The sequence below is a fragment of the Mesocricetus auratus genome, unplaced genomic scaffold, assembly GCF_017639785.1.
Source record: "Mesocricetus auratus isolate SY011 unplaced genomic scaffold, BCM_Maur_2.0 Super-Scaffold_100006, whole genome shotgun sequence".
NCBI lineage: Eukaryota > Metazoa > Chordata > Mammalia > Rodentia > Cricetidae > Mesocricetus > Mesocricetus auratus.
The window spans coordinates 84,222,830-84,244,573 of record NW_024429190.1 but is presented as its reverse complement, the minus strand read 5'-3'; the positions used below and the strand labels follow the sequence as shown (position 1 = coordinate 84,244,573).

The 21,744-nt window shown below is 41.3% G+C and overlaps 2 protein-coding genes across 6 annotated transcripts in view; one reads left to right on the top strand and one right to left on the bottom strand.

Moving 5' to 3' along the window:
- Thoc7 (THO complex 7) overlaps nt 1-7,097 on the top strand; it is a 15,851-nt gene extending 8,754 nt beyond the window's left edge. For 4 of the 5 annotated variants that reach the window (XM_040747618.1, XM_040747620.1, XM_005076394.4 and 1 more), the window contains exons 2-8: nt 76-193; nt 827-954; nt 1,188-1,274; nt 4,269-4,326; nt 5,355-5,421; nt 5,526-5,595; nt 6,513-7,097. In XM_040747618.1, the coding sequence (XP_040603552.1) occupies nt 76-193; nt 827-954; nt 1,188-1,274; nt 4,269-4,326; nt 5,355-5,421; nt 5,526-5,595; nt 6,513-6,580 (596 nt within the window). In that variant the 3' untranslated portion in view covers nt 6,581-7,097. The remainder of the gene's footprint in view (nt 1-75; nt 194-826; nt 955-1,187; nt 1,275-4,268; nt 4,327-5,354; nt 5,422-5,525; nt 5,596-6,512) is intronic. The other variant, XM_040747619.1, reaches the window with a different exon arrangement.
- Nucleotides 6,194-21,744, bottom strand: CUNH3orf49 (chromosome unknown C3orf49 homolog). Its single transcript, XM_021230851.2, has 5 exons — nt 21,620-21,744; nt 18,427-18,749; nt 12,095-12,219; nt 8,104-8,217; nt 6,194-7,714 (listed from the first exon to the last, which is right to left on the bottom strand). The coding sequence occupies exons 1-5, from the start codon at nt 21,742-21,744 to the stop codon at nt 7,517-7,519; spliced, it is 885 nt and encodes a 294-aa protein (XP_021086510.2). The 3' UTR covers nt 6,194-7,516.

The following is a 21,744-nucleotide window of genomic DNA, read 5'->3' as shown; positions in this document are numbered from 1 at the left end:
TGGTGAGTAGTAGTAGTGGTCTTGAGAATTACCTAGAAGCAAATGTTCATTTAATTCTCACCTTTTTTCCTGCAGACGAAGTCATACGGAAGCGTCTTCTGATTGATGGAGATGGTGCTGGGGATGACCGGAGAATTAATCTCCTCGTGAAAAGCTTTATCAAATGGTGCAACTCTGGATCCCAAGAGGAGGGGTACTTTCCCCATGCCCTTTCTGTCCAGTGTCTGTCCTGGGGGAGTCTTCTCAAGGCCGCATCATGCAGCTCCGCTGACCCTCGCTGTCCAGGGCAGCCTCTTCTTGATTGATGGGAAGGATTCTTTGCCCTGACCTTCTCTTGGAGGCCTTTTTGTGTCTCTATAACATGAAGAAAGCATAGTAGTGAAGGAAGGAAGAAAGATTGAACTCAGGCTTAGTAATTTGAGTACTTTTAGCAAATCAGTGTTTGCTTAACATCTCTAAATGAAGATTCCTCTTTTGTTAATAAGCTAATATATAAGTTGATTACATATTAATTTTATGAAGTTTTTATGGATTTACTTTCTGCTTAAATGATTGTGTAGAGTAGGAAAGTTGTGAGAAAAGAATTGTGAAGAAAACTCTTAATCAGCTATTATTACAGGTGATTTAAATAATTCAGACAGATCGCTTAGACTGAGCCTGTATGATGAGAGCAGTAGCCTCAACTTGCCTTTCTAGCCAGAGCAGTTTATACCACATCTAGCAAAGGAAGTAGTAACAGCTGGTGTTCTAGGCTATTTTATATAAAACAGTTATCAGAACTTGGTTTCCTTTAGTTTACATTTTTTATTCTCTCTCTTTTTCACAGATATAGCCAGTACCAGCGTATGCTGAGCACCCTGTCCCAGTGTGAGTTTTCAATGGGCAAGACTTTGCTGGTGTATGATATGAATCTCAGAGAAATGGAGAATTATGAAAAGATATACAAAGAAATAGGTAAATAATGTTTGTTTTTATAACTGCATTTGTGGATTGAAGGAGAAGCTGTTTGAATATCTACATTGTAGTAAAACTGCATGGAAATTACAGTGGTAATGTCGGCAGCCACAGCGCTGTGTAATAAGATAGAGTGCTTGTGTTGTAGAATGGCAGTGTCTTGTGTTATCAGTGGGACTTCTGTTTTATACATGTTATTATAATTACCTTTTTAAAACTACCTTTTTGTATAGAATGTAGTATTGCGGGAGCACATGAAAAAATTGCTGAGTGTAAAAAGCAAATTCTTCAAGCAAAACGAATACGAAAAAATCGACAAGGTAGGAATGATATGAAGGACTTTGGAGATATTTTATTCCCGACTATAATTTCCATGAAGTTTTTAATTGTGAAAGGTAAAAACTGCACTGTGAATCAGTTTATAAAAAATAAATAGCAATTATATTTAATTCTTAAAACTCTTGTTACTTAAAATAAAGAAGGAAAGGTATGCTAGAAAAAATTTTATTTTGTTGAATTTTATTGGTTACCCAAGTGTTTCTCAGACTTTTTTCCTATTTTCAGACCTTTCTCCTAAGCAGTGTTACAGTTAATCTGCAAAAGTGAGCTTTATGACAGACTAAGGGGGTTTATTAATAGTTAATCTGCAAAGGTGAGCTATATAACACACTGAGGTGTTTATTTGCCCATATAACGAAGGTACTTTCAAAACATGGAAAACAGCAAGCATTATCTACAAAATTACCTAATAGAGAAGTTAAAGTTTAGGGGATAGCAAGTTGGCACAGTGGACAAACGCACTTGCCACCAAGTGTGGCCATGACCACCTGTGTTTGAGCCCTAAGACCCACAAGGTCTAATGAGAGAACTGAGTCTCTTACTGTGCCACAAACTCCCACACATATAAAACACCAAAGTAAAATAAAATACATGTAAATATTTTAAAAAACAGACCAAAGTTTAGTTTTATTCTAATCTCTTTTAAAGTTAGAATTGCCTTCATCTGGTTCATAAAATATTTGAAAATAATTTTAATTTTTTTATGTGTGTCTATGTATATGTGAGTGCAGGTGCCTTTGAAGGCCAGGAGTGACCATCTCATCTCTAGAGTTGAGGCAGTTGTGAGCTGCATATGAGTGCTGGGAACTGAATTTGGGTTCTGTGAAACAGCAGTATATTCTCAATTGCTGAGCCATCTCTCCAACCTCAAAGATAATAATGGCAGGAACATCGCTCCTCCCATTACATAAATTGAAAGAAGTAAAAATAAAGAGCAGTGTTTAAACTGTCCTTGGTGGCACATATTTGAAATCCCATCACTTGACTAAGGCAAGAGGGTTACAAATTCTAAGTCTAGGTCTAGTGGAAACTTAACTCTAAACAAGTACATAAATAAGTAAATAAAAAAGTGATGGCCATCACTATGACAGTATTGTGAAAAACTAAATGGAAATAGAAAATGTTGTTAGTTATTTGGTGATGGTGAGGTTTTGTGGCTTAGATTCGTCATTTCTGTTTTATACTGAAAATATATTGTTTATAATGCAAAAAGATTATTTAAAATAAAATCAGCCTTGCTGAATTAATATGATGTGTTCCGGACAATGAGTTGCATGTTTTAGCGAGCTAATCAATTAATCAATTCAGTATTTTAACACTATTACCCTCACCCCAGGCCGGGCGTTGGTGGCACATGCCTTTAATCCCAGCACTTGGGAGGCAGAGGCAGACAGATCTCTGTGAGTTTGAGACCAGCCTGATCTACAAAGAGCTAGTTCCAGGACAGCCTCCAAAGCCACAGAGAGAAAAACCAAAAAACAAAAAAAATACCCTCACCCCACCCCCCTTTTTTTTCCTGAGACAGGATTTCTCTGTGTAGCCCTCCCTGGCTGTTCTGGAACTCACTTTGTAGACCAGGCCTGCCTGGAACTCAGAGATCTGCCAGGCTCTGCCTCCCGAGTGCTGGGACCAGTATTTATTTTTTCATGCATTCATTCATGCGTTACTTTATGTATGTATTTTTGCCTGCAGGTATGTCTGTGTGAAAGAGTCAAATCCCCTGGAACTGGAGTTACAGACAGTTGTGAGCTGCCATGTTGGTGCTGGGAATTGAACCTGAGTCCTTTGAAAAAGCAGGCAATGCTTTTAATCACTGAGCCATCTCTCCAGCTCCACTGCTCACTTTTAATTCCCCCTTCTAAGAAGTGTTTTTTGCACAGGGTGTTGGTGGCGCACGCCTTTAATCCCAGCACTCGGGAGGCAGAGGCAGGAGGATCTCTGTGAGTTCCAGGCCAGCCAGGTCTACCGATCAAGTTCCAGGACAAGCCTCCAAAACAATACAGAGAAACCCTGTCTCGAAAAACCAAAAAAAAAAAAAAAAAAAGAAGTGGTTTTTGCATCTAGTTACAGGATATGTGGTGAAGTTTCAGTGGCTAATTTATACCAAATACACTAATTTACAAATAATATCAATTCTAAGTGATTTAAAATGTCTGTGCATTGTTTTGGTAAATTTTAAAATTAATCTATCATTTCATAGTAAAGATTAGTAGAAGTTACATGACAGTGTAGAGATTTCAGTAGAGTAGAAATAATGACATGAATTTTAAATCACTTCAGCTTCTGAAATGTTTAACATTAGAATGAGGGAAAAGTGCTGTTCTCCAGATGTAGATGTGAGATCTTAGTGGTTCTCAACACTAACCCTCGGCCCTTTAACACAGTTCATGCTTTTAAAATTATGTCATTGCCATTCATAACTATAATTCTTCTAGTTATGAATCATAATGTAAAAAGTATCTGATGTGCAGGACATCTGATATGCAGCTCTCAAAGGGGTCGAGACCCACAGGTTGAAACCACTGTATTTTCCTCTGTTTATTCTGTTTGGTGAGGGCGGGGATAAAACAGTTAATAAGATCCTTTCCAAATCATGGTGATACCAAGTTTATTTATGCTACTGCCAACCAATATTTTGTCACATGAATGGAAAACCAGAAGTGAGAGCCAAAATCCCTGTGTGGAAGGAACACTGTAAAGTCATGTACACTGCTCTCCATCACCTCTTTTGCTTTTTGAGACAGGGTTTCTGTGTGTAGCCCTGGCTACCCTGGAACATGCTCTGTAGACCAGGCTGGCCTTGAACTCACAGAGATCTTCTGGCCTCTGCCTCCTGAGTGTTGGGATTAAAGGCATGCACCACCATACCTGGCTCATTATTGTCATTTATTTATCTAGGAAAGTGGATGTTTTTCATTTACACATTTTGTTCTGATAATCCAGGTTCAAAAAGCTCCTTTTTTCATGTCTTTCAGAATATGATGCTTTGGCGAAAGTGATTCAGCATCATCCAGACAGACATGAGACATTAAAGTAAGTGTAGAGCTTTGTAGGGAGCTGCCTTGATACAGAAGTGTTGACGATCCACTCTGCACATGCCATTTTCAGATAGGCACTAGCAGACATTACAAGGAAGGGGCAGTCATATTTTCAGTATTGCATATTCTTACACTGCCTGATTAGGTTCTTCTCTCTCCAGTGTTACTACCTACAGGCCCAGAATGAATTCATGTGATATGCCTCAAAAGGAAATGAATATGTGTCCTTTACTCTATTGTTATCACAGAACATTGAATACTAATACAGACTATGCTAGGTACACATTTTTAAAACAGCTTAAGACATAAACAGTAAAAAGGACATTTAATGAATTTCAAATTATGAAACATACGCATCTCATTTGTCAACATTAGAAACTGCCTCTCAATTGTTATGTACTAATACTGTACACCATTCAGCGATACTTACAAGGATACACAGGGTGTCTAAGTAGGAGTTGGAGGGAAATAGATGTGAGATAGAAGACTGGGAATTATGTTCATAGAGTATGTTAGTCAACTGGCAGAATTTTTCTTTTTTACCAAAAGAAAAACTGAAGATGCTGTACAAAATGTATCTGTTTATGGGTTTTACTCTACATAATTATTATGTTCTTGTCATTTTAAAAATTTGTATCTAAAAGGAAAGTTGTAATAAATACAGTACAACTTAGAGATCATCCTCAATTTCAGAAATCTTTGACTCATAATTTTTTTTTTTACTTTTATGTATTATGCATGCTTTGTGTGCATGGGTATCCATGAATCACTTGCATGCTTGATGCCCATGGTGACCAGAAGAGGGCGTCAGATCCCTATGACTAGAGTCAGGCAATTGTGAACCACAATGTAGGTGTTGGGAATAGAAGAGAAAGAGAAGCGGTTGCTCTTAACTGCTGAGCCATCTCTCAAAATCCTTTTATTTTCAGAATATTATTTAGTGGCCAAAATATTATATTTACAAATTCTCTTCCCTTAAGTACCAAACTATAACATTGTATTGTTTTGTTGTTTCCCTGACAGGGAGCTAGAGGCTCTAGGCAAAGAATTGGAGCATCTCTCACATATCAAAGAAAGTGTTGAAGATAAGGTATTTGAATATATCCATTAGCTTCTGTGTGCGTGTCCATGTGTGCCTGCATGTGTATGCGTGTGTATAGACCAACTTATTTAAGTTGTTTTCCTTTTTAACAGCTGGAATTGAGACGGAAACAATTTCATGTTCTTCTTAGTACCATCCACGAACTTCAACAAACATTGGAGAGTAAGTAAAAAAAAAATTTCGAAATTACTGCCTATGAAGATTTTAAAGTCTTAGGGTATATGTCTTTTAGAAGAATATCTTGGCTAGAGAGTCTGCCTCCAGAATCTCGTGGTATAACTGGATGGCACTAGAAAACACTCGTTTGTTCGACTTTGTGTTTGTATGCAGAAGAGTGATAATGCTAGCCAGGTGGTAGTGAGTTCGAGGCCAGCCTGGTCTACAGAGTGAGTTCTAGGACAGCCTAGACTACTCAGAGAAACCCTGTCTTGGAGAAAAAAAAAAAAGAAGAGCAGGAATGTTGTAATCTGTGCTTTGCATACATGTCTAGTGGTAAGAAAACTTCAAGGATGATTGGAAGTATTACTGTATGTCAGCAGTATGTTAGGCTGCCTACATGCCTAGTACGTGGGGTACTCTAAGATTTTGAAGACTTGGTCTTTTTTGTGACTATAGCCAACTGGAATTTTCTGTGTTCCCTGATGTCTAGTTGTTTTTTTTAAAGAAATAAGACCAAGACCTAGATTTTGGTTTGTTTTTAATGAAATTTATCACACAAATTTTGCATTCTTAGTAATAAGTAAGAACAGCCAAACCAGCATTTAAAAAATGTGTCACATTTATTTGTGTGTTTGGGGGAGACGATTGCATACATGACTTTGGCACGGGTGTGGAGGCCAGAGGACAGTCTGTAGCAGTCAGTTCTCTTCTTCCCCATGTGGGTCCCAGGATCCAGCCTAAATCACTAGGCTCAGCAAGATGTGTGTGCCTTTACCTGTTGAGTCATTTACATCCATAACTTGTCATTTTGCCATGCTTGTTTTAAGTGTATTTGCTAATACAAGAGAAAACTTTTTATGTATGCACTGGGCATAAAATGTGGGCACAAAGAATGAGGTTTTGTTTCTTCTTACCTACAGATGACGACAAGCTGTCAGAGGTGGACGAAACTCAAGAAAGTGCCATGGAAGCAGACCCTAAGCCCTAGACAGCGGCCATCCCCATTTGCAGGGGCAGTGAAATGCTGCGTGGGCGCACAGGGTTCAGTTTGTTGTCATTTTGAGATTCTTCAACTTTGACTGTGACTTTGGCAGTGAAATGCTTTGCTTTTAAATATTAATTTGTGTCTTACTCATATTTCTTTTCACAAAGGAAATGTGTTTGGTGTATGTGTATTTTTTAAATGCATTTTTATCTTTAAAGGTAGAATTTAACATCTGAAAACATTTAATAAAATTTCTCAAATTGGATCTTTGCTTATTCAAAATTAGGTAACTGGTAACAGTTGCCTTATAAGATCAGCTGAGGATTCTAAGAAGATTGCATTCGGGAACCACTTTTGAAAAGGAAGTCCATGAATAGGCTTTAGAGGGGCCATGATCAATACGTGTGGTATGTGTTCACTACAGGGAAAGTTCCACACTGTTAAGAATTGCTGGTACATTGCTTTTCTGCATCTCTCTGTTAGTACTTGAGAAATGTGGCTAATAAATGTTTCCTCTCCACTCTTTTGTTCTTTAGGAGTCTTTTTTGTTTTGTTTTTCAAGACAGAATTTCTCTGTATTACTTTGGAGCCTGTCCTAGAACTCCCTTGAAATCACAGAGATCCATCTGCCTCTGCCTCCCTAGTGCTGGGATTAAAGGCATGTGCCACCAACACCAAGCTCTTTAGAGTCATTTTTAAAACTACGTATTTCTCTGCATGTGTGTATAAGACATGCTTACGTGCTTGTGTGAGAGGGAGTACACCTGCTGTTGCATAGGTCAGGCTCATGACGGCCCCTGCTTGTGTGTATAAGACATGCTTACGTGCTTGTGTGAGAGGAGTGCACCTGCTGTAGCATAGGTCAGGCTCATGACGGCCCCTGCTTGTCTCCCACCTTGTCTGAGACAGGCTCTTGCTGCTGGGCTGTGAACTCGGTCCTCAGAAGCAGCAGCAGGTGCATGGGAAGCATGCCCTCCTCAGCTTGTACTTCCTTGTGGTTCTCTTGGAAAGCCTTTGGAACTGCTTCGAAGACTGAAGGATCTCGGCCCCTAGAAACTCGCATTGCTGGAGCTCAGCATGTCTTTGGGCCAGCAGCTTCATGGATTTGTCAGTCACTCTTTCTATGAGGTCATCCACCTATGATAGATACAAAGAAATGAAACTGCTAAAAGCAAAGACATGGTTGGTTTTCCTGAGAGTGCCAAAGTAGTATTCTAATTCAGCTCCCTGACAAACAGAGCTTGAAAACAGATTTACCACACAGGGCTAAGACGACCTCATTTCTTCTCAAGCCTGTGTGTGCCTGTTTTAATGGAATTCACTTAATATTTATTAGGCACTTGTGTCATCCTAGGTCCCCTAGCCACTCTCAGAAGCCCATCACTGATAGTATTTCTTAATGGTGATTGATAATTATGCCCTGCTCCATGCTGTCTTACAGGGCAAGCTGCTGAGTTAAGCCTGCTCTCTGGTGTCTCAGAAACACCAAAGAGCCATCTTTGCCCACGACCCCATGACCCTACAACCTGCAATTGAAGCTTTCCCACTGTTGGATCTGGTTTCTGGAGGATGCCTTCCATGCTCCGTTTCTTCTTTTTAAGTGCTGGAAAGTGTGGTCTCTTTTTTGATGAATATGGTACCTATTGTCAAAATGCAAAGCGTCCCATTAGGAAATAACTTTTCAGTTCTACACTAGCAATCAGCACTCAACCTCGGGCATTTCCACAGAGTGGTTGTTGGCCAGGTAACAGAAGTGAAATCTGTATTCATGTTCTCTGCACTCCATGTGTTTCATTTGTGCCCAGAGCTCTCTTTGAAGAGTCCTGTAGGGTGCGGAGAGATGAGACTACTGGGCTCTGAAAGAAGAGACAGTGTCAGCAAAGAAGCAGGTCACTGGAAAAGAAGGGTTTGCTATGGCTGCCGAGCTCACAGAGTGCTGGGCTGCCATGGGCTGGTGCACAGAGAGCTCCTTGTGCTGTGTCCAGTTGCTTGTTTGCGTGTGTGTCTCTGTGTCTCCTTATTTCCCCAGCAGTCCAGACATAAAGAAGCCCCGGATCCTTTGTGCCAATGCCTGACATTTTTTCCTTGTCCCTGGCTTCCTATTACAAGTGCCTGTGGGAAACCTTTCCTGGGTGCTGAGACTTGCTGACTGCATTCCCCATCCCCTTGTGCGTGGCTGGCAGCTGCACAGAGAACAGGTTGTGGGTCACGTTTAGGTTCTACCCTTGGAAAGAGGCGCAGAACCATCCCTCCCCTGCCAGCTTACCCATACTGAACTTTCCCTGATCCACCTAAAGATCCCATTTGGGGGACCATGGGGTTTTGTTTCTCTCTTGCTGTGTAGGCCCAGGCTAGCCTAGAACTTACCCTGTACCCTAGTCTGGCCTCAACTCAAAACCCTCCTGCCTTTATCTCCTGAATGCACCACAACATCATGCTAAAGTCCCCCTCTTCTCACACCCAGCTGTTTTTTTCTACTAAGCATCTATGTACATGGTGGTTACTAAGTCTTCCTGTGCTTGCTCAGGATGACTGCTGCAGAGTTGGGTGCTGAGGCAGGTTTTGTAAACCACGATGAATGAGGAGTGGCCCAGAGAGAACAGGCCTTCTGTGGAGGGCACCTCTTTCCTGTCCCTGCTAGTTTCCCTGAAGCATTGTGTTTCTAAAGCTTACAATTTTTCAAGAGAAATTTGGAAACCTGTATTTTTATTTGAAATCTCTTATTTCTAAAATTTGGACAAGTAATTAGTTTGGGTAGCATTGTAAGGGCTATATAAAACTCTTCTAAAACAGTTGACAACCTCTGATTTGATGTCTTTTGGTGTGCAGGAGTCCTTAATTATAGCCAAAAATTTCCATCGTCTCATCAGTGTCATATATCCTGAGAAGACTTTGACCTGAAATAGTGATCTTATTGTTCTGAAGCTTTATATGTTGCCTTTCCCAATTAACTCTATAGTTCAACAGGAATTGGACTGGTCTATGATGTGAGACTTTCCCTATACATATATCCATTTGATCTACTGCCATTATTCAAGATTATCCTTACCCCACTGCTCTACAGTTTAATAATTTCACCCTTTATTGGACTGTAATTTCCATAAAAAGCAAGACCATATCCATCAGATCACCCCTTTAGTTCTCAAACCCAGAAGTTGCCTAGAATAGAGGCTCAATAAATAACTGGCAACCCTAAAACAAAATTCAAAATTGGTATTGTACACTGGCAGTGATTGTTAAGAGTACTGCTTAACAGAACCTCTGCCTTCTGCAGGGGTAGAAATATTTATCTGTGCTGTTCACAGAAAGACACAGCAGCTAGATGCAGTTGATTTTTTTGTTGTTATGTGGGTTTTTGCGGGGGGGGGCGGGATGTTGTTTGAGACAGAGTTTCTCTGTATAGCTCTGGCTGTCCTGCTTGGTAGCCCAGGCTGGCCTCCAACTCAGAGATCTGCCATCCTCTGCCTCTTAAGTGCTTAGATTAAAGGTGAGTGCCACCACACCCATCCTGAGAAACCACAAGTAATGCCATCTAATTTGAATTAATACAGTCACAGGTGGTTATGGAATAACATTGCACGGTTTTTAAGAATGTGTTTGGGAGGGGGAGGAGTCTGGCTCATCTGTAGAGCAGATGCTTGTTAGCTGTGAGGCCCGAGTTCAATTCCCAGAACCATGATAAAAGGAAGTGGGAGAGAGAAAGAATATGAATGAGAACCTCAGCCTTTGTTGGAAACCTGACTCTCCCACTCATTTTCACAAGTTAACAAACTCCCAGAGTCACCTCTACCTTATAGAATTGTAGCCATTTTCTGAGTTGACATTTTTAAGTACTTAGAACAGTCAGGAACTGAGTGCCAGCATTAAATAAGAGGTTATTATAAAAATAATAGTTCAGAATTCTGTTTTTAAAAATCTAAGCAACTAGGAAGGGGGATGCCCACAGTATCTGAGACTCAGGAAGCTGAGGCAGGGAGATTGTTGCACTCTGAGAATTTGAAACCAGACAAGGCAACAAAATGAGATCCTGTCTCAAACCATCCAAACAAGACCAAGCTGGATGTGGTAGCACACACCTTTAATCCCAGTACTCGGGAGGCAAAAGGCTCAAAGATCTCTTAGGTCCATATAGTGAGTTCAGGACCAGCCAGGGCGATATAGTGAGACTCTGTCCCTAATCTGAGTACCTTAGTCTCACACTTCTGAAGATCAGGGTCAGTCAGATGAACCATCAATCCTGAGGACCTGAGTTAGCGCCTCCAAGGCCCACATGGGGAAAGGAGAAAGGCAACCAAGGCAAGCTGTTCTCAGGCCTCCACACACACAACTGGTTTGTGCACCACTCCCCTGACACAGAATAAACTAATGTAATAAAAATAAAATACGACAGCCTCCAAAACAATACAGAGAAACCCTGTCTCGTAAAACCAAAAATAAATAAATAAATAAATAAATAAATAAATAAATAAAATAAAGATAGCTTTGGCTTAGATGCAGGATTGCCTACAAAGTCTACACTTGAAAACCAAGCCACTAAGGTACAAAATAAATCACAGAGAGAGAGAGTTCAGTAGGTAAAGTGCTTGCTGTGCACCTGAGGCCCTGAATTCAATCCTGAGAGCCCAAGTTAAAAAAAAAAATCGAGGCATGGTGGTGCACTCATAATCCCAGCACTGGGGAACCAGACACGGGCAGGTATCTGAGGCTTGGTGACCAGGCAGCCTTGCCTAATCCCTGAGCTAAGACCAAGTCTCAGAGCAAAATGAACATTTCCTGATGTAGACTACAGAGGTTGTCCCCTGTCTCCCACAGGCACACATACAGCAGAGGTTGTCTACACACATGTGTATGCACACATACAGCAGAGGTTGTCCCCTGCCTCCCACATACACACACATATATGCATAACAACATGCCAGAGCATTCCACATAAAGAAAGAAAAAACATCAATGCTTAAAGATTGCAAATTTGAGTTTACTCTAGGCTGCATTCAGCTTGTCTGCAGGCTGGACATTCCTGGATCATCTAAGCCATGATAATGCCTTATGTTGTAAATGTAGCCATTTGAATTAATTCACTTTTGAGTTTAAATTAAAATTAAGCAATGTTAATTCAGTTATCTATTTACCCTGGCCACATTTCACTCTCCAACGGCTTATGTGACTAATAGCTACTTTATCAGATGAATGACGATGCCTTTGAGGAGTTACTGTTAGGCAACAACACTTACTATCTGGATTGGCCAGATTCCTAGTGTGTGACTTCAACTTTTGAACAATTCAGTAAGTCCACACTCAGGTATAGACCAAGCAGTAGAAGGAGCTGAACAGCTGAGTCAGAAGTAAAAGGATCTGATTTGAAAAAATATATTGTGCCTTAAATTCTTGGTGGAAGGACACAACAGATGTGTGGGGTAATACTGGTGAGTGAAGGTAAAAGAGAACTTTGTTTTTGGCAAGACCCAAAGGAACCGATTTGTGTAGTTCCCTCAAGGCAAGTTGAAGCTATCACCTTACCTTTTGCAGCCCCGAAGGAAGTGAAGTCACAGATAACCGCTTGGTGGTTCTTCTGGCTCGGAGGAGCCGGTTTCCTCCTGTTACCTCTTCCGCCTCTGCTTCTACAACATCGAGCTGTATAGTTGCTTAAAGAGGAGGAGGAAAGAGTATGTGAGGCTCGCGATCGCAAACAGTATCTTCCTGAGCACGATAGTTGTGGAAAGTGGTGTTATAGACTGCTATACAGCCTAAAAAGCAGACTTGCTTTTCTGGTGTTAGTACACATTTGCCTCTTGTAGTAGCCATAATCTTGACATGGTGACTAGCTCTCCTGGATGCTTCCTTTCCCCTGCGTGGTTTTCACTTTGGCCATGATGGAAGTAGGAAAAGGGACCTTCAACTATGAGGGTTAAATCAGTGTAACAAAGCAAATTTTCCTTTGTTCTCCAGAGATGCAGCCAAGACTCAGTCACTTGACTACCATCTAGATGGATGCCCTGTTTCTAGGAGCGTTTGTTTATGTTTGAGTTTTTTATTTTTAAATTTTTTTATGTTCTGCCTGAATATATGCAAATGCACCAAGTGTGTAGTGCCCGCAGAGGCCAGAAAACGCTATCAAGACTCCCTGGACTGCCATGAGCCCCATGTGGATGCTAAGATCTGTTCTGCAAAGCAGCAGGTGTGCTTTACCTCTGAACGTCTCAACAGTTCCAATGAGGAGCATTCTTATTTTCTTCTCTGAATTCAGTCTCAACTCAGCAGACATTATGAAGGCAAATTTAAAATGCTATCAGAGGGCCAGTGAGACAGCTCAGTAGGTAAAGGCACTTGCCACCGAAGCCTGAGTTCAATCTCCAGGACCCACACGGTTGAAAGAGAGAACCAATTCCCGCATCCTCTGACCTCCACAGGAACACACACACACACACACACACACACACACACACACACACACACACACACACAGAGATTTTGTTGTGTTTTATTTTAATGTGTGCTTGGGTGTGGGGGGTATGGACGTGCAGGGCCCATAGAGGACAGAGAGGGCGTCATATCCTCTGGGGCCATGGTTACAGGCAGCTGTGAGCCTACCAACATGAAAGTTGGAAACCGAACTCAGGTCTGAAAGAGTAGTCTACTCACAAAGCATGGTGCCATCTTTTAGTTCCATAATGAATAGGGGGGGCTGGAGAAAGGGCTCAATTGTTAGAAACACTGGCCCTTCCTCCAGAGGACTTGGGTTCCATGCCCAGAACCCACATCACAGCATATAACCATCTCCAGTTTCAGGGTCTTCTGATGCCGTCTTCTGGCCTCTGCAGATACCAGGCACACAGTATACAGTATACTGATGAATGCGCAAGTAAAGCATCCATATGCATAAAAGTAAAAATACAAATATAAAAATGTAGTAAAATAAATTAACAAAGTGATACCATAGAGACTAATAGGTAAGATGGCCAACTAGGACCTGTCTCCATGTGACCTGGTATAGGAAAAGAGCTAGACTATGAAACAGACAGAGAGGAGCATTGAAGAAATTCACAAAAGACAGCCAAAACGTACCCTGAAAATGTCTGGTAATATACCAAAAAGGACTAAACCAAGCTGGACACAGGCTCCAGCTCCAGATGCCCATTGGGAGTGAGGGAGGGGAAGCAGAAGCGTCATTCAAAGCTAACCTAGACAACCCTGGTGAACGGAAATGAGCACTCCTCCTCCAGATAGGCCTGCAGTCCTCACAAGTGTCAAAAACATTATAGGTTTTGTTGAGACAGATTTCCTTTATCAACAAGAGAGCAGTTGAGAGGAATTCTAGTTTTTCTACCCTATATCACTTCAAAGGCACTGGTGAGGAATCATTGTTTAAAATTAAACTACCCTGGGGCTCTGAGAAGAGCCTAAATTTAACCCGCCACAGCCTCAAGAATTTGAGGCAACCCTGGGAGGCTGTTGTGGAGAGCAAAGGAAGCAATGCTGACAAACTGAAAAGTGTGGGTAGTTCTGGCAGAGAGCTTGGCTCGGACCGTGAAGTGCACAGGGAAAGGTAGTCAGTCCTCAGTGGCAGCCCTGAACCTACAGTCAGCAGGATCAAGCCTGGACCCACAAATCTGCCATCCTCAGCATTTAAACACAGCTTACCATATATGAGACGCTGCTCAAAAGTAAATAAATAAGCAGACAAGTAAAAATTTAAACATCAGTAGCTGATGGGTTATAAACCAATAACAAATTTGTCAAAGAAGAAATGAAGGGAAATTTCCCGTTCACAATTGTGTCAAGTAAATGAACAAACGAAGAACAGTAAATATATAAGAATTAAACTGAGTGAAAGTGTTCCACCGTAAAAACCTTGAAACACTAAAGAATAGATTGAAGAATTCACATTCCTCACTGTATTCATCAGGAGTCTCTAGAGCAGTGTTTCTCAACCTGTGGTCATGACCCCATCAGATACTCTGCATATCGGATATTACAGTTATGAAGGAGTAATGAAATAATTTTATGGTTGGGGGTCACTATAACACAAGGAACAGTATTAAAGGGTCACAGCATCAGGAAGGTTGAGAACCACTGCTGAAGAAAACAGAACTGATAGAAATATATATATATATATATATATATATATATATATATATATATATATATGGTGATGGGGGCATCATTACAGGCTATGGTTCAGCTGGTCCAACACTGGCTGTCTAACAACAGAAAGTCAAAGAGTCCAGTTGTTCCGAAAGACATAGACTCTATTGCCAGTGAAGTAATGGACTTGCCAGTCATAGCAAGGGAAAGTAGGCAAAGAGAAGCAGGGAGTTCCTTCTATGTTTCTTATGTAGGCTGCCACAAGAAGGTATGACCTAGATTAAAGGTGGATCTTCCCACTTCAAAATATTTAGATTAAAAGGGGGTCTTCCCACTTCAAATGATTTAATTAAGAAGAAACTTCTCACAGGTGCACCTAGCTGCTTGGGTTTTAGTTGATTTCAGAGGCAGTTAAGTTGACAACCAAGGATAACCATCACACATGCTTATGATTTTTATAGTTAATATTCTGAAAATGCCCCTATTGCTGAATCTTATATAGATTCAGCAAAAAAAATTCCATCAAAATTCTGATAGCATTCTCCACAGGCAGGGTGAAAACATCCTAAAATTCATATAGCCCAAGTAGCCCAGCTGAGCAGAAAGAGAGCTGGAGTCATTTGATATTTATCTCAATCTACACTCCAGAGCCATAGTGACAAAACCAGACTCACCAGTGGAGGATCAGAAACGCACCCACATAAATACAGCCACATAATAGTTAACAAAAGTGTCAAAAACATCCACCCAAAACCAGCAAGCCTACTCAACAAAACTGGATATCTACATTGAAAGCAATGAAACCAAATCTGTAAATCTCCCAATACATAACAACAGATTCAAAATGGATCAAAGATCACGAAGATCCCAAACCGTGAAACTCCTACAGGAAAACATGTGCAAAACATTTCAAGTTATTGGCATAGGGAAGGTCTTCCTGAATACAATTCTGATAGCATGGGAGAATTACACAAAAACTGACAAAGAGCTTGCATGAAATTAAAAGGTTTAACTAAAATTAGTGCGGATGGAATAGAAACTCCCTTAGCAGAAGTACAAAAACATCAACAAAACAAAGCAAGAGAGTACCAGCCGCTTCATCCCAAGATAAAACACATGCTTCTAAGCAGACAACATGTAGTCAGGGTTTGACCAGCCTGTCTGGCTGAAGACTAACAAGGATGAGAGTATCCCAGCTTCTGGGCAAGAAGCAGAACTGAGGCTGAGAGCCAGAAGGTGGCTTTTTCAAACCTATTATTTAAGAGATATGTGAAGCTCATCTTTCAAGAGAGAGATAATCATTTAAAAACTTCTCATTTTGGTTTATATCTTAAGAAAAAAAACAATGCAGTGCTCTTCTGACTTGACAATATTTTGAGCAACATCCCCAACTTTAGTGGTACAAGCATTCAGTAGCATTCTCTGTAGGTGACTACCAGTGTGGAGACATTCACTTAGCCTCATCCAACTTCTATACTTGGTTCTTTCCTGTGCCCCTCATTATCCCATTGCCACTTACTTCTGTTGAATCTAAGAAGTCAGAAAGACAGTATGTGTATCCTTAGACTATGGAATCTGTGGTACCACATCTCTGTATCTTTAAAATGGGTATGTGTCTAACTGATGATAATTTTTATTCACAGTATATTTGTTGAACACTTGCTCCTTTGTGCGGTGCATACATAAGTTTCCTTCCGTATCCATTAGTTTAATTGACTTAAGATACGGTCAACAAAAAAAGTAGTTCGTGGCTTGTACCTGTAAATAAACTTTTATTGGAGCACTGTCACACACTGTGTGTGTGCGTGTGTGTGTGTGTGTGTGTGTGTGTGTGTGTGTGTGTATACATGTCACAGTGAAACCCGTTTTGTTATAACCTAATCACAAAATAAGGATCTTTTTTCCTTGGTAGACAAAACAAAAATGCTTTCAATTGAAACCAGTATCATAAATATTGTTAAAATGAATGTGAAATAGAAATAAATCTAGGACTAGGAAGAGAGCTGTCTATAAAAAGCTTGCTGTACAATGTGAGGACCTTGGTTCCGACCTCACAGCCCTTGTGAAAAAGACAGAGAAGTTCAAACACATGGATATCTGTGGCTCTGCCACCAGCAGGCCTAGCTTGATCAGCAAGTGCCCCCCTGTACATGGCACTCTTAGTGGACAAATCTTAGTGGAAAGACTGAGTATCCCAACCAAGATAAAAACAGCACACAGACTGGTAGAGATTTGGTTCCTTTTGCTGAAGATTCAGCTTAGTGGTAGAGCACTTTCGGCTCTCTGTATCCTGATGGACTTTCTCAACAGGATATTGTCTTTGAGCCCACCAACACTGCGTTACAGGTGGGGAGGGACTCATTACCTACCCTCATATACACACAGGAATCACTGGTTGCTGGGAGAGGGAGTGTCACTTTCTTCAAAGGCATAGCCACTAAATAAGTTATCCAAATAAAACTCCACCTATGTTCATGCAAACAACCCTAATTAAACTCAGCAGGTCCCTCTCTCTCTCTCTAACTCTATACACACACACATACACACACACACACACACACACACACACACACACACACACACACACACATGAACGACATGAAAATAGGAGAGTCTGTGGGAAGTGGGGAAGGGGTCTCAGTGGTTAAGTGCGCTGGCTGCCTTTCAGAGGACCTGGGTTCAGTTCCCAGCAGGCATATGGTGGCTCACAACGTCAAATGCGTGCAGATCTTATACCCTCTTCTGGCCTCTGCAGAACACCAAGCAAGCATGTGGAGCACAGAAGATATATGCAGGCAAAATATAAAACTCATACCAATAAAATTTAAAATTATATGAATGAAAACCAAGCCTCATTTATGTCTTGCCAACTATAACTTTCATTCCCCTAATTCTCTGTACACCCTTTGCTGCTGGAACTAGCTCTTTGAAAGGCTGTATTACAAATCCTCTAGAAGTAAAGCAAGAATCCTATTATAGTTTGATTTTCTATTACATGTCCACATTTATGCATCTGTATGCAAATGCATTTAAATTAAAAGTGAGGTTAGAAGCCAGGCAATTGTGGCTCAGGTCTTTAATCCCAGCTGGCAGATCTCTGTGAGACTCCAGAGCAAGTTCCAGGACAACCAGGACTACACAAAGAAACCCTATCTTGAAAAACAAACAAAAAACAAAGTGAGTTTAGAATGACTAGATAACTTATTAACTAGACTCAGAGGAACCTTGAAAACAATACAATCTATTTTCTCAGAGTTTATGCATATATTAAGTTGTGTACATAAATCAATCACCCTAGAGTATAGAGTTTGGCTCAGCTAACCAGGTGGAGCGAGATTTTGCGTTTTAGACAAGCTCCTCAGGATTGCCATAGAAGGTTAACTTTTTGTCACTGTCACAAAATACCTGAGATAACTGGCCTATGAAGAGAAACGGTTCTTTTGGTTCAGGCCTCAAATTTTCCAGCCCATGACCCAGCAGACCCAGTGCCTTTAGGCCTCCGTAGCAGTGGTGGGTAGAATGTAAAGGAGCAAAATCATACTTTCTGACCAGGAAGCCAAAGAGGAAGACAGGGAGTCCGTTGGATCTTGCATTCTAGGGCACGTTTCCAATGACTGTGGGAAATCCCCGCCAACCCCACTTCCTGATAACAACACCCAAAGAGACAAGCCAATGCAAGTGTCTTTGGGGACATTCGATCCAAACTACAATTCATCCTCATTTTACTGCTTCTCTTGGCTGCTTAATATTAAATTGCTGTGGGTTACCGTTCTGTGAGAGCCTCCTCATCCTCGGCTTGGTAAACAACTTGGGGGATGGAAGCTCCTTGACAAGTCTAGGCAGCAGGCCTTGTGTGTTGGAGAGGGCGGCTTCCCTCTGCCCTGCAGAGCTCTCCCTGCTGGCACGGGCTGACTGGCTTCCACATTTGCAGGGCAGCATTTTCCCGAAAGCATGCTTTATTTTCTCCATCAGGTTTTTTTTCTGATAATTTTGGCTTTCTGGAAACTCCAAGTCACTTTCATTCAGTGATTCCTCATTGGGGACCAATACATTTTGTTTAGCTAAGTTGGTAGACACAGCTCTATGCCATCTAAACAAAAAATTAAACAGACTGCATTAATGATATAATAACGTTGAGGGCCAGAGGCATGGCTCAGTTAGTAACATACTTGCTGTACATGTATGGGGTCCGAAGTTTGGGTCCCTGGAACACACATAAAATGTTTAGTGGAGGCATGGAGGCAGGGGGTCACCAGAGCCGTCTGAGCGGTCAGCCATGTGGAAACAAAGGAAGTGCCAGGGTATGAGAGACCTTGTCTCAAGGGCATATGGCAGAGAGCCATAGAGGAAAACAACTGTCCTCCTCTGCCCTCTGTACTAGCGTACACAGGCACACACCTCCCCACCCCACGTACACCACAGGCACACACCTCCACACTCCACACGCACCACAGGCACACTCAGGTCCTCCAGTTGGCTTCTTTTTATTCCTTCAAGAATGTCATCTAAATGGATCCACGCACTGTATAGCATTTCAAGCTTCTAGTATCTGTTTGTCCCAGCTTTGTTTTGTTTGGGGGTGGGGGTGCTGGGGGTGGAATAATACTTGGAATGCTAGATGAGTATTGAACTAGTAAGCCCTACCCTCAGCTCTAGGGTGGACATGCTTGTTAGTAGAATTCTCTGGAGCCAAAGCTTCCTTTCTTTTCGTTGCGGAGAGATACGGCACAATACGGGTATAACATGCTGTGTTTAACCATCCACTCATTGAAGGACATTTGAATTGTTTCCATTTGGAAGCTATTATGAACAAAATTATAAACATTAGGGTATAAGCTTTTCTGTGAACATAAATCTTCATTTCCTCAGCATGAAATCCTAGCATGATATGATTGCTTTGCTACACTATATGATACTATGTTTATATGTTATACATGTTTCTAACTTGGGTTAAAAGAAACTAGTGACCATTAAGATGTTCATCATAGCCTGGCATTGGTGGCCCACGCCTTTAATCCCAACACACGGGAGGCAGAGGCAGGCAGATCTCTGTGAGTTCGAGGCCAGCCTGATCTACAGAGAGAGTTCCAGGACAGGCTCCAAAGCTACAGAGAAACCCTGTCTCGAAAAACAACAACAACAAAAACAAACAAACAAACAAAAAAGATGTTCATCTATACTACCTAATGTATCTCAGGTAGCACCTTCCTGCAAGACATTGCTTAGAGTGGGCACAGGTCTGTCAGCGTCAGAGACAATCATCAGCGGGAAGAGACTCTGGTGGGCGTGTGGTCACTGGAGTTTGATCATATTGGTCTCAGAACCACACCCTCAGACTGTATATCCTTGGGCGTGCTATTTAATTGTTTACAAGATTTAGTTTTATCATTTGAAAATGGGAATAGGAGAAATCTGAAAATAGAAGGAAATAGTTTGGCTTCTAATAAAGCCTTCAGTATGCGACAGACTTTCAAGCCTGTGAATCAAATGAGGAAGTACTTTCCAGAGGGGACAGAAGGGCAGCTTCATGGGTTGGACCCCTCCCACCTGGAAGAAAGGCCAGGAAGGAAATAAGCACCTTCTGGGGTCACTGTGCACCCTGAGTCTGTTGCAATAAAGGGTCCGGAGGAAGATGCTCCAGTTTCTTCCTTGCCCCAAGATAACCTGTCAGCCAGGATCAACCATCTGTGGACCTGCCTGAGACTCTGAGTAACTTTAATGGTTTTATAACTTATGTTGCTATAAATATGGACATAGCCACTTTCACATACAATAGAAATACATTTCAGAATGCCCATGGATCTTGAAGGTCCTCCATGGAACCTCTCAGGTTAAAAAAAAACAAATACTTTGCCTTAAGCAGACACTGGTGGCACAAATCTGTCATCTTAGCACGCAGGAGACTAATGCAGGAGGAATGAGCACAAAGCCGGCCTGGGCTGTTACAGAGATGACCAGCTTCAGAAACCGCAAATAAACACCCATGCTGTGTCTTCTAGCCTTTACCCACTGCTGATTTATATAACACGATTAGAAAAGGTAGCTTGCTCCAGGACCTAGGAAAAGAATTCCTGTGATGTCTGGAATAGAAAGGAACTTTGCTTTTTGAAGGTTTTTGTTTGTTTGCTTTTGTTCTTGTTTGTTAATAATGGACTCATTTGCCCACATTGTTTCCCCCTTTAAACCCTGATTTCTTAGTGGAAATGAACAGCTCTACAATAGTTCACTTTATACTTGCAAGTGTAGAAGCTTGACCCCTCTCTCAGAGCTGTGGCTTATGAGGCTACTATGGGAGATGCTTAAATAAAATGGAAGCTGAACTGCCAAACTCAGTTCTAAAATTAAAAAGTGGCATGCTCCCGGGACTATACACACACAGAGAAACACACACACACACACACACACACACACACACACACACACACACACACACAGAGACACCTTTATGGTTTTGTCATTGGCAAGAAATGCCAGGTCTAAGGCTGTTTTGATCTTTGACTGAAGAGTGTTCCGTGGTGAAATGGGATTAGGATGCATTTCAACAGTGAACGTTGATCTAGCAGGGAACCGAGAGCATTGATTGCGAATGTATATGGAATGCATTAATATTTTCAAGTTGCATATTCATTGTGTGGGAAAAAGAAGACTAAAATGCGGATATTGAAAAAGCATCAACTTAATACCGACATTAATCTCATAAGACACATTAAAACTCAAATTAGGGTGGACAGTAAAACCTTTTCTCTGCTAAGATTGAGGCTTTAATTGCAAAACATGATTTAGACAGTACTCTACATCCTGGCCCAATGCAATACTTCCTCCTTCCCGGAACACATACAGACTAGATTTTTAAATTTTAATGTTTACAAGGAGACACCACCTTCTCCAGTCATCCTAAGGAATCGTGTTTAGTGAAAACCCCAAGTGCCAATGGGAAAGGCAATGAGTCTTCTTGCTTACCTTTCTATCCCCTTGCCTTTGAATGAGCCATTTTTCCTTTTGGATTGCTGAATTCTTCGGTACTGGCCAATCTTCCCACAGGCAAGCTTTAGGGGTTTAGGTCGGTACAGCTGGGGGTACTCCAT

What these genes read in the sequence shown, in the direction of transcription:
- CUNH3orf49 (XM_021230851.2), bottom strand. Translation starts at nt 21,744, where the DNA reads ATGGAGTACCCCCAGCTGTACCGACCTAAACCCCTAAAGCTTGCCTGT. An exon ending in GAGGAGGCTCTCACAGAACG is followed by an intron (nt 12,220 to 18,426) that starts GTAACCCACAGC and finishes CTCCTCTTTAAG; the next exon opens with CAACTATACAGCTCGATGTT. An exon ending in TGGGAAAGCTTCAATTGCAG is followed by an intron (nt 7,715 to 8,103) that starts GTTGTAGGGTCA and finishes TATCTATCATAG; the next exon opens with GTGGATGACCTCATAGAAAG.